The sequence below is a fragment of the Camelina sativa genome, chromosome 15 (assembly GCF_000633955.1).
Source record: "Camelina sativa cultivar DH55 chromosome 15, Cs, whole genome shotgun sequence".
NCBI lineage: Eukaryota > Viridiplantae > Streptophyta > Magnoliopsida > Brassicales > Brassicaceae > Camelina > Camelina sativa.
The window spans coordinates 4,103,969-4,113,837 of record NC_025699.1 but is presented as its reverse complement, the minus strand read 5'-3'; the positions used below and the strand labels follow the sequence as shown (position 1 = coordinate 4,113,837).

The 9,869-nt window shown below is 36.3% G+C and overlaps 3 protein-coding genes across 4 annotated transcripts in view; 2 read left to right on the top strand and 1 right to left on the bottom strand.

The window, feature by feature from the left end:
* LOC104748099 (kinesin-like protein KIN-7O) overlaps window positions 1-2,109 on the top strand; it is a 10,418-nt gene extending 8,309 nt beyond the window's left edge. The window contains exons 24-30 of the mRNA XM_019236623.1: window positions 208-297; window positions 370-510; window positions 811-908; window positions 1,069-1,147; window positions 1,354-1,518; window positions 1,605-1,676; window positions 1,860-2,109. Coding sequence (XP_019092168.1) covers window positions 208-297; window positions 370-510; window positions 811-908; window positions 1,069-1,147; window positions 1,354-1,518; window positions 1,605-1,676; window positions 1,860-2,093 — 879 coding nt within the window. The 3' untranslated portion in view covers window positions 2,094-2,109. The remainder of the gene's footprint in view (window positions 1-207; window positions 298-369; window positions 511-810; window positions 909-1,068; window positions 1,148-1,353; window positions 1,519-1,604; window positions 1,677-1,859) is intronic.
* Window positions 2,122-3,051, bottom strand: LOC104745196 (gibberellin-regulated protein 13). The gene is made up of 4 exons (XM_010466382.2): window positions 2,861-3,051; window positions 2,691-2,750; window positions 2,559-2,592; window positions 2,122-2,478 (listed from the first exon to the last, which is right to left on the bottom strand). The coding sequence occupies exons 1-4, from the start codon at window positions 2,930-2,932 to the stop codon at window positions 2,297-2,299; spliced, it is 348 nt and encodes a 115-aa protein (XP_010464684.1). The 5' UTR covers window positions 2,933-3,051; the 3' UTR covers window positions 2,122-2,296.
* Window positions 3,606-9,851, top strand: LOC104745195 (folylpolyglutamate synthase). Of its 2 annotated transcripts, XM_010466380.2 has the most exons (18): window positions 3,606-3,770; window positions 4,514-4,773; window positions 5,106-5,268; window positions 5,351-5,562; window positions 5,889-5,954; window positions 6,298-6,407; window positions 6,488-6,548; window positions 6,802-6,885; window positions 7,177-7,233; window positions 7,335-7,395; window positions 7,486-7,532; window positions 7,665-7,742; window positions 8,158-8,316; window positions 8,413-8,715; window positions 8,840-8,918; window positions 9,002-9,157; window positions 9,236-9,435; window positions 9,564-9,851. In XM_010466380.2, exons 3-18 carry the CDS (start codon window positions 5,121-5,123, stop codon window positions 9,621-9,623), a joined length of 1,881 nt encoding a protein of 626 aa, XP_010464682.1. In that variant the 5' UTR covers window positions 3,606-3,770; window positions 4,514-4,773; window positions 5,106-5,120; the 3' UTR covers window positions 9,624-9,851. The 2 variants fall into 2 exon arrangements, with proteins under 2 accessions (XP_010464682.1, XP_010464683.1); XM_010466381.2 differs by lacking the exon at window positions 3,606-3,770 and having other exon boundaries at window positions 4,762-4,848.

The following is a 9,869-nucleotide window of genomic DNA, read 5'->3' as shown; positions in this document are numbered from 1 at the left end:
GGTTTAGATTCAGAAATTACAGCTCTGACAGAGAAACTGGAGCACTCAAATACCCAATTAGAAGATCTGCAAAAAGATGTCACAGAGCTTGTACGTATTTTCATGCTATTGATGGTTGATCCATATGTTATTGATAGTGAATTTGAAGCAAATAATGTGTTCAAGACACAATACATTTACTCAACCATATGTTATGTTTTGCTCCAGAAAACGAGACTTGAAGGTTCATCTTCTGATCGGCAACATCTAGAAACCAGTGTTAAACAGTTGCTTGAAGAAAAGGAAGAGCTAGCAATGGTATGATTCCTGAAGACATATTCTCAACTTAGTTCTTGTTTGTGTGAGTCAGTAATTTTTCCTGTTGTTTAGCACCTGGCAAACTCGCTTTTGGAAATGGAGGAGGAGAAAGCAATATGGAGCTCGAAAGAAAAATCTTTGACAGAGGCGACGGAGGAAAAGATCAGATTATATAATATACAAATTGAGTCACTCTCTAAAGAAATGTCAGAGGTATGTTCCAAACAAGGAATCTATTATAGTGAGATTAACAACCAAAATTTTCTTGCAGCATCAATTTGGATGTCACCCTTAAGAACTATCAACTTATTTATTATTCGTAGGCGTAGCTTATCTTATCTGTTTGGATCTATAATTTAGAACGGTGAATTTGGAATTACCATGAGAAGTTCTGCGTAAATATCCTCACTCTTTGTAGGGACGACCAAAAATTAATTTGTTTCTAATCCTTTCTCTACATATAATATATGTTCATCATGCTCTGTTAAGTTCTCTATCTCCTACTATCTTTAGGCAAAGAAGCAGCTGGAATCTTGTCGACTTGAATGTGTTACTCTTGCTGATAGACTTAGATGTTCTGAGGAGAATGCAAAGCTGGAAAAAGAATGCAGGTCTGTACTTTTGTTTCTCGTACTTTAGAAAGTTAAGATTTTATCTTCTTCACTCTCTGAAGAAATTCTTGTTAAGCTTTCTGGCACTTGGTTGATCTATATTTCTCTAGTTGATGATGCTATATCTCCTCTGACTTCAGTATTTTGTGATCCCCTGTAGCATGGAGAAGTCTCTAGAGATTGATAGATTGAGTGATGAACTTCGATCAGTTGATGCTGTGAGTAAGCAATCTCAAGAGGTAAGAATTATTTCGCAAAAGGTTTTCTCTCTGAACGTCTGACGCAGAGGTTGTATTACTTTTCTGAGTGAGAAAACTGAACTTGTAATGTAATGTACCTGACTTTCTGGTTATGGTATTTATACTTTTGGTATGCCGGCATTACTTACTAATTTGTTATGTTAAAAATGCAAAGCTTTATACACAAAATTTATGTGTACCTGCAGGTTCTCAATTCTGATATCGACACTCTAAAGTCTGAAGTTCAAAGTGCTTCCGAGATGTCTGATACACTTCGGAGAGAGCTGAATTATGCCACAAGTGAGCGCCAGGGTTTGTTATCTCGCATAGAGGAGTTGAGTAAGGAACTGGCTTCATCAAATTGTTCGCAGGTTTGGTTTACAGCACACAGACTCTACTCTTTTACAGATATAGTAGTAACCATTCATTCTCACGGAAACCTTATTACTGCCTTCAGATTGAAAATGCAAAAAATCCAATGGAAGAACTGACTCCCAGAACCTCAAGCCAAGAAGCCAATCCGTTTAAGGTAATGCCAAGTGACATTTCTGTTTTTTTTTTTTTTGTCATTGATTGAGATTCATATTTTCCTCCCAAAGAAGAACATTGCAGTTTAGCAAGAGAAACCTTCTAGATTGTGAGCGTAGGTTCTAACTTTCCCGATATAACCATTTAGATATTTTAACCATACTTTTGCTGTATCTGATTGCAGGATGCAGCTGCAGAAAACAAGGAGAAGGCAAAGCTAAAAATGAGACTCAGAGGGACGCAAGCACGCTTAGATGCAATATGTCTAAGGCACAAACAGTCTGTGCAAGAAATAGAACTTATGAACAGGAAGTTCGAGGAAGCATCTACAAAGCTAAAGGAGAAGTTAGCATCAAAAGCACTCGAAGTGGTCGACCTCAAGAAGCAACTCTCTGCTTCTTCAAGAACAAAGCGATGAAGTTAAAAACAGCTTAATTCTTAAGTAGTTGATTCACGGCTAGTAAATGTATTTTAAAGCTGTAAACTTCTAAATTGATTCTTGGCATAATCACAGAGAAGTGATGTGATTATGCAAGAGTCCAATACATATAATAAATTATAATGGATAGATTAATTTAACAAAGTACATGGAGGTTGTGCCGGAGTAATTAAGAGGAGATATTAAGGGCATTTTGGTCCACCGGTCTGAGTCTTCCAGTTGTTGTAGCAAGGACATACTTGCTTGTTACCATAAGTACCTGGAGGTACACACAAGCACTTGGTACAACATTTGTTGCAGAAGAATAAACATGGCTTCTTGTATTGTGTATTCGAGCATCTATCTCCACACCTTGGCCCACACTCTGATATTTTGGCGAAATAGAGGATTTAGTGTCTCATTCAGTACAAAGATTCATTGAAAACTAGACGAGTCATTGTTTACCTTGGGGTTGAAGACTGCCTTCAGTAGTACCGTACTGTCAAAATCAACAAGAAGATTAATCAAAGGATGTTAAAAAGGTGTTGTAGATGATAATGAAACTCGCTTGAGCAGTGTGCAATCGAAGAAACTCACTTGAGAGCTATTGTGATGTGGTGGTTGTGGTTGTGGAGCAGGAGACTCCAAGTGTAAAGGCTGTATGTAAATTCACGATGTATAAAATAAAGTTTGATGAATGTGAAGAATAAAAGGAAAGTATATACATGGATAGTAAATTAAAGAGTGTTCAAGGTTCAAACACTTACATGCATATGGGCAGACAGAAGAAGCTGTAACACAACAATGGAGAAAACAGTGGTGCTAAGTTTTGTTGCCATTTTCAGAAAACAAAAATGATTGTAATGAAGCTCAGGATGATTTTTTTTGCAGACTAAAGTATATATTTTTTTTTTGGTGAATTGCAGACTAAGTATATTATGAACAAAGGATAGGGGTCCAATATATACATATAGTAGTCTAATTTCCAAATATTTTTTAAGATGGAAAACATATTTCTCCTGTCACTTATTTGTGGCAGGCAAAACTAAAAGAGTAAAATCCATTAATCAATGTCCACTGACTAGACGTATTTTCTCTTTGATAATTATAGTCTAAATATACTTAACTAATGGAGTAAACACCAATAAATAATTTTGTTAAGACTAATTTAAAATATTCAACTACTGATTAAACACCAATATTATGTGTAAAAAAGATATTTAATGTATACAGTATAATATTATGAAATAGATATTACCAAAAGTGTAGTAGCAGTAGTAGTACGAATATAGACTTCATATTCCCAATCTTGGGCATGTGAGGCAGAGAGCAGAAGTTGTGATAACGAACGAAACGAAGCTTACCACATGTGTGTTTCTACTGCGTTCTAAACCCTATCTCTTTCTCGTGACTCCGTTTGTTTCCCCCATTTAACTTATATATTTATTTTATATTTTGTGAATTGTTTCTAACTTAAATGTACTCATGGAGACAAATATTTCGTCAAAGAAAAACACAAGTGGCGATAAATTTTGGGATTCGAAAAATTCCTCGGTAAGCAATAGGCATCCCCGTGACCTCGTTGTGTTTTGAGTGCCAAGCCGTAGTATACTAGTATTTTGCAAGTTAAGAAGGGTTAGAACGCAATAAACGCTTTTCTAATTCTATTCAAGATAGGTACCGTCTCTCAATTGTCATTTTTTTNTTTTTTTTTTTTTTTTTTTTTTGGTTTTGATATCCGAAAGGTTTTAAATCGAACCCTAAACTAAACTAAACTAAACTCATCAAGACGTGCACAATAACCGTTGACTTGACCTACGTAACAAATTATTTCAATTGACTGACTTACACAAGTTATACCAATTAAGGGGATGTATTGAAACCATGATTTTTGAAGATTTGATGGGATTTAGAAAATTTGGAATTTTGAAAAATTCTAGGGAAGTTGATATGATTTATTGTAAAATTCTTTCAAATCCCACATAAAACCATGAGATTTGGATTTCTCTATTTTTAACTAAACAAATCCCATCTAAATCCTCCAGAATCTCAAAAATCATTAAAATCCAAATCCACAAACTATTTTGAATAACACTGGATTTTAAAGTAGATTTTTAAATCATCAGTTCAATAACAGTAGATTTTAATAGACTTTTTAAAATACATTTGAATAACATAGGATTTGTAAGTTTCACACAAATTACTTGAAATGTCAAGTTGAATACACCCCCTAATATTGTTATGTAATGTACGCACGTTCGACTTGACCATGATTACCATGATTCAACAAAATAGAGTTTTACATAGTGTATTAAGCAAAAAAAATTGGAATTTTTTATATTTTAACAAAACTACTTTTGATATTGAACTGTTTGAGACAATACAAAAAATAATTATTTAATTGAATGGCTTTAATTAAGTTGGGATGACGAAGATGGATGATGGATGATTCGAAAACGAAGGTGGTGGAGAGTGCAAATGGCTGCTGAGTGCTGCTGAGACAGTCTCCAACCCCACAAACCCTAAAAGGCTTAAAGAAGAAGATTCTCCTCCGATTACCACAATTACTTGGAACTGATTGATATACTCATTACATACGTTGCAATAAGAAGAGCCACACGAGAACAAAAGACTTATTGACCCGCGAGAACTCGATTTACCCATTGAAAGCTTTCCCATGGTTGGTTCTCTCTATCCGTCTCTTATACTACTTTTGGGTTCGGCTATTACTCTCTGAAAGATTGAAACTTTATAGGTATTTGTGTTCCTCAATCGATTCTGTGTGCTTGCTTCGAAACTGGGTTGAGGCTGAGTGTTCCTTTTTTATTGGATTTCTTTCTATGGATTCACATTGTTGAGACTTTGAACAATACTATGAATGCTTAAAGTAGACAACTTAGTTGCTTAGCTACTCCTCTTGGAACGGGAGTTTAAGAAAAGGGATGTTGTGTGCTTTTTGATGCAATTCAAGTGATTTCTTGTGACTTATATCAAAGCATGTTTTGGTTGCAGATTTGATATTCTCTGATGCTCGTTTATGCAAAAGGGTTTCTAAAGTGCGGAGCACCTGGAGTCCCATTCTTTTGTGACAAAAGAAAATCCTTTTTCACCAAAACAAAGAGGGGCTTTCATAGTTTACCTTCGGGCACTAGGGATCGTGTTTATTTCAACAATAGTAAGTATCTACACCACTCTGTGCTTAACACTTGTTTCATGCCTGAGGCTGGTGTGAAATATTACTCTGTTGGCGTCTCTAGATCTTAGGTACTCTAGCAAATCAATAGAAGTTGCGGAGAAAACTGCCATTGATATGGATCCAAAGGAAGACAAGGCAGATAATCCAGCTTTATCTTCATATGATGATGCCATGGAAGCGCTGTCAACTCTTATTTCTCGTCGAAACCGTGGAGACCGCACACCTACTAGTGGAACTCGTGACAAGCTTGAACAAGTCATCGCATATCTCAAGGTGATATAGTCAACACTAGTTCGTTAGCTTGAACGAAATAAAACTGAAAAATCATAGAAAGACTGTTGAATATTAGCAAAAAAAATTGTGACATGAATGTTGTGTAATTCATTCTGAATGGCAAGTGATTATGGAATTTAGTAGGCTGTTTTTTCTTTAGATTGAGTTTTTCTGGGATCTCTCTGTCGAGAGATACATGACCTATGTTAGAGTGATGTGATTCAAGTCAAATTTCTCTCATATTTTTCTTGTCTATAGTAATCTTTCCTTCTCGATGGTACTAAAAACTGGGAATTCTGTTTGTTGTTTTGGTCTGATGAATACAGATTTTGGACCTGGAGGACAAAATTAAAGAACTAAAAGTTATTCATGTCGCAGGAACTAAAGGGAAGGTACGTTGCTTTTTCACTTTAGCTAATGCAGGATTTGAATTTTAGTTTGAAAAAATAAGTCACTAGAAGGAGGTGTAGCACTTACGTGAGATGATGTTGTTTCCAACTTCGAGAATGTGGTAGCACTTAATAGAAAACCAAGATCATTCAGTGAAATAACTATCTATGCTGGTACCATCTAATGCATATCTGAGCCGCAAAGAGGCTATTTTTCGTTTTCTAAACTCTGGAATTCCTGTGGTCCATAATGATAAAACTTATGTAGAAGTAATATTGATAATTAGAATATCCATATGTAGCTACTGATTTTCTTCAGTGATTGCTTTGTATTTGTGTATTTCAGGGTTCAACATGTGTCTTTAGTGAGGCAATTTTACGTAATTGTGGGTTTCGAACCGGAATGTTTACATCTCCCCACCTGATTGATGTAAGGGAAAGATTCCGAATAGATGGGTAAGTTCATCAATATATTGAATTTTAAATGTTATTTGAAAACACTAGAGACGAATTTGAATGCTATTTCGCTTTTTCAGGTTGGATATATCTGAGGAAAAGTTTCTACAGTATTTCTGGGAATGTTGGAAATTACTGAAGGTAAAACACCCCTTTCGATATGCAGTGCTTTTTATTTCAGTTCAAGATATAGTCTGTACTCTGTATGTATAACTCGAAGTGTTCTTTGTATATCTGGACTGAGAAGGTAAAGGTTTTCGCTTAATCTGTAGAATGTATTGTTGTATACCTTTTATTAGTGCTATCTGTAGAAAATTGGTTTAACTATGAGTAAAACACTCAGTGTAGATTACTAAGCAATGTAGATATCTAATAGTGAGCTTCTTATTTGCAGGAGAAATCTGTAGATGGTCTTACCATGCCGCCTCTTTTTCAGTTCCTCACAGTATTGGCATTTAAGATTTTTGTTTGTGAAAAGGTATAATATTAGTATTATTCTAATAGTTAAGTCTAATGTATTTTTTTGTTTCGCAATTGCATCATAGGCTACTTTAAGTTATGGTCCTTTAAAATCCGTTGGCTTATTGAAGGACCAAATTGCTATTATTAATCATATGATATCACTTGTAACTTGTTCTTGCCCGTCTCGACAAGTATCTTTTTTACTTTCACACTCCTTACAGTATTTCCTTTCTCATCAGCTAATTTCACTATAGCTCCTTTTGCATTGAAACGGTTATGTATTGCTTACTACTGTTGTTCCTGGTAGGTTGATGTTGCTGTCATTGAAGTTGGACTTGGGGGAAAACTTGACACGACAAATGTGGTAAGCACTTTTTGAGAAGCTTATGTCCCCTGAGTTTTTCCTGTCATATTGATTCAATGTTGGACTTCTGTCTTCATGAAAACGGAAAATGCAAACTACAGATTCAAAAACCTATCGTCTGCGGGATTGCTTCTCTTGGGATGGACCATATGGATATATTGGGTATGTGATACTATTTATTTCAATCATTAGGCAAATATAGTTTCTCACTCATCCTTCTAACTCGGGATTCTCAATGCTAATTCTACACAGGAAATACGTTAGCTGATATTGCATCTCATAAGGCTGGGATTCTTAAGGTACAAACCTTCTAAACTATATTATCTACTCTTCAAAAGTTTTCTTTGTCTCAGAATTTTTTGAATGCAATATATTTGTTTCAAAGTTTCCCATATTCTGATTTGCTCTGTTTTCTTGTATGCTAATGAAAGCCTCAAATCCCCGCCTTCACAGTACCCCAACTCTCTGAAGCAATGGAAGTTCTTCAGAAAACAGCTAATAATCTTGAGGTAACTATAGTAGGTTTTTATATTTCATTCCACTTGTGCTGGTGTTCCAACGGTTAGTTATTTGTATAAGCTCGAAAAAGTTATAGTTCTGAGAAGAGTTTATCAAATATTCATGCCACATCAACATGTGTGTATTAGTGACACTGACCAGGGTCTATATAATTAGGAGAGTAACGTGGGAAGAGGTATCAAATTTTTGAAAAAGGTTTGGTGTTGGGAGAGTTTCTGGGGTGCTCCAGAACTCACCACCAGGGTTCTAGCTTAGTTTCCTTGGTGTCTTTGATTCTTAGTTTTGGAAATAAAACAGTTAACGTTTCAAATAATGGTCGTTTTGACATCTGTGGTTTAGTGATGCTATATTGAATAACCAAACTACAAGGAAGAAATGCTGAATGCTGCTTGTCGTGCGTTACAGGTTCCTCTGGAAGTAGTAGCGCCTCTTGACCTTAAAAAGTTGGACGGAGTTGCGCTTGGCTTGTCTGGGGATCATCAGCTTGTAAATGCAGGTCTTGCTGTTTCTCTTTCAAGATGCTGGCTTCAGAGAACTGGGAATTGGGAGAAGATTTTTCCAAATGTTGGGTTTTGCTCTTGGTCATTAATCCTTTATCAAAACTTCTAAGGACTCTACTTGGTGAATCTTATTTGTACCTTGCGGATTTTTTTTGAACAGGGAAGCAAAGAAACTGAGATCCCCGTGGCGTTCTGTCGTGGTCTTGCAACAGCACGTCTTCATGGGAGAGCTCAAGTTGTTCATGATGTAGTTTCAGATCCACAGGGATCGTCAGGTTCGACGGAAACTTCATGCGGTGATCTGATCTTTTACTTGGATGGAGCTCACAGTCCAGAAAGCATGGAGGCTTGTGGTCGATGGTTCTCTGCTGCAGTCACAGGAAACAAAACCTTGTCGACTGCTGTCAATGGATACAGGAGAAATGGGGAGTATAGTAGAGACTTTAACAGAGTCTCCAAACAGGTAAACAAGACCAACATTGATGAATGCAATTCTTTTAACTTCCTTCTCTATTCAACGTATTGCAAATTGGCTTTTGTGTTTTATATTTTGATCTGACTTGTGAAGAGTTCTTATGTGCTAATAGATTCTTCTGTTCAACTGCATGGAAGTGAGAGACCCTCAAGTATTACTTCCAAAGCTCGTCAGCACTTGCGCTTCCTCAGGTTATCTGATAATAAGTTGTACTCTGTTTTTAGAGTTTTTTATTAATACTTATGATGCGTATTGGTGAATGAAACACTCTCAGGTACTCATATCTCAAGAGCGCTTTTTGTCCCGAGCATGTCTACTTACAACAAGGTCATCTCGGGTGCATCAGCGATTCCTTCGGATACACGTAGAAAGGATTTGACTTGGCAATTCAGACTACAAAGACTATGGGAGAAATCAATCCAAGGAACAGGTAAGCTTAAGTATTGCTTCTTTGAAATCTCGTTGATGTCACGCCTAAACGTGATCATATGTCCTGTGACTTAATCAGATGCTGCGCTTGACCATACACTGAAACCCGATGGAATAACAGCCTTACCACCTCATGATTTCCTATTTGGAGATGCACCTCATAGTAGTGGACCTGCAGGGACACAAGTCGTCACTTCCAGCGCTGTAATGCCTTCATTGCCATTGACTATAAACTGGCTACGAGACTGCGTGCGTCGAAACCCTTCACTGAAACTAGAGGTAAGTCAAAGCTATATTCAGTATCCACTTAAAAGACAAGAATGAAAGCCTGATTTTTGAACAGAACAATAACTTATTTGGTGTTGTCTTAGTCGTTGGGGTTATAATGGTGTTTGTTTATGCAACAGGTTTTGGTCACAGGATCGCTACATCTTGTTGGAGATGTGCTCAGATTGCTAAAGAGATGATGAATTTTGTTTTTATTTTTACAAAATCTAAAAAAGGGCTCCGTAAGAGTAATCAAATCTTACAGAGTTACAGTTGTTTTATACTTTCACTTTTATTTTTCTCATAATTACCATTTGATTCGTTGGTCCAGTTTACATAACATTAGAACCCTCCTCCTCTTAGGGTGTACTTTTCTGTTACACTTAAAAGAATTTTTGTGTTAGTTTATCTTTTCCTCTCGACTCTAATTCCGAATTACATTTTCT

What these genes read in the sequence shown, in the direction of transcription:
- LOC104745195 (XM_010466380.2), top strand. Translation starts at nt 5,121, where the DNA reads ATGCTCGTTTATGCAAAAGGGTTTCTAAAGTGCGGAGCACCTGGAGTC. An exon ending in TCGTGTTTATTTCAACAATA is followed by an intron (nt 5,269 to 5,350) that starts GTAAGTATCTAC and finishes TGGCGTCTCTAG; the next exon opens with ATCTTAGGTACTCTAGCAAA. An exon ending in AATGTTGGAAATTACTGAAG is followed by an intron (nt 6,549 to 6,801) that starts GTAAAACACCCC and finishes TCTTATTTGCAG; the next exon opens with GAGAAATCTGTAGATGGTCT.
- LOC104745196 (XM_010466382.2), bottom strand. Translation starts at nt 2,932, where the DNA reads ATGGCAACAAAACTTAGCACCACTGTTTTCTCCATTGTTGTGTTACAG. An exon ending in CACATCACAATAGCTCTCAA is followed by an intron (nt 2,593 to 2,690) that starts GTGAGTTTCTTC and finishes TGATTTTGACAG; the next exon opens with TACGGTACTACTGAAGGCAG. An exon ending in AGGCAGTCTTCAACCCCAAG is followed by an intron (nt 2,479 to 2,558) that starts GTAAACAATGAC and finishes CCAAAATATCAG; the next exon opens with AGTGTGGGCCAAGGTGTGGA.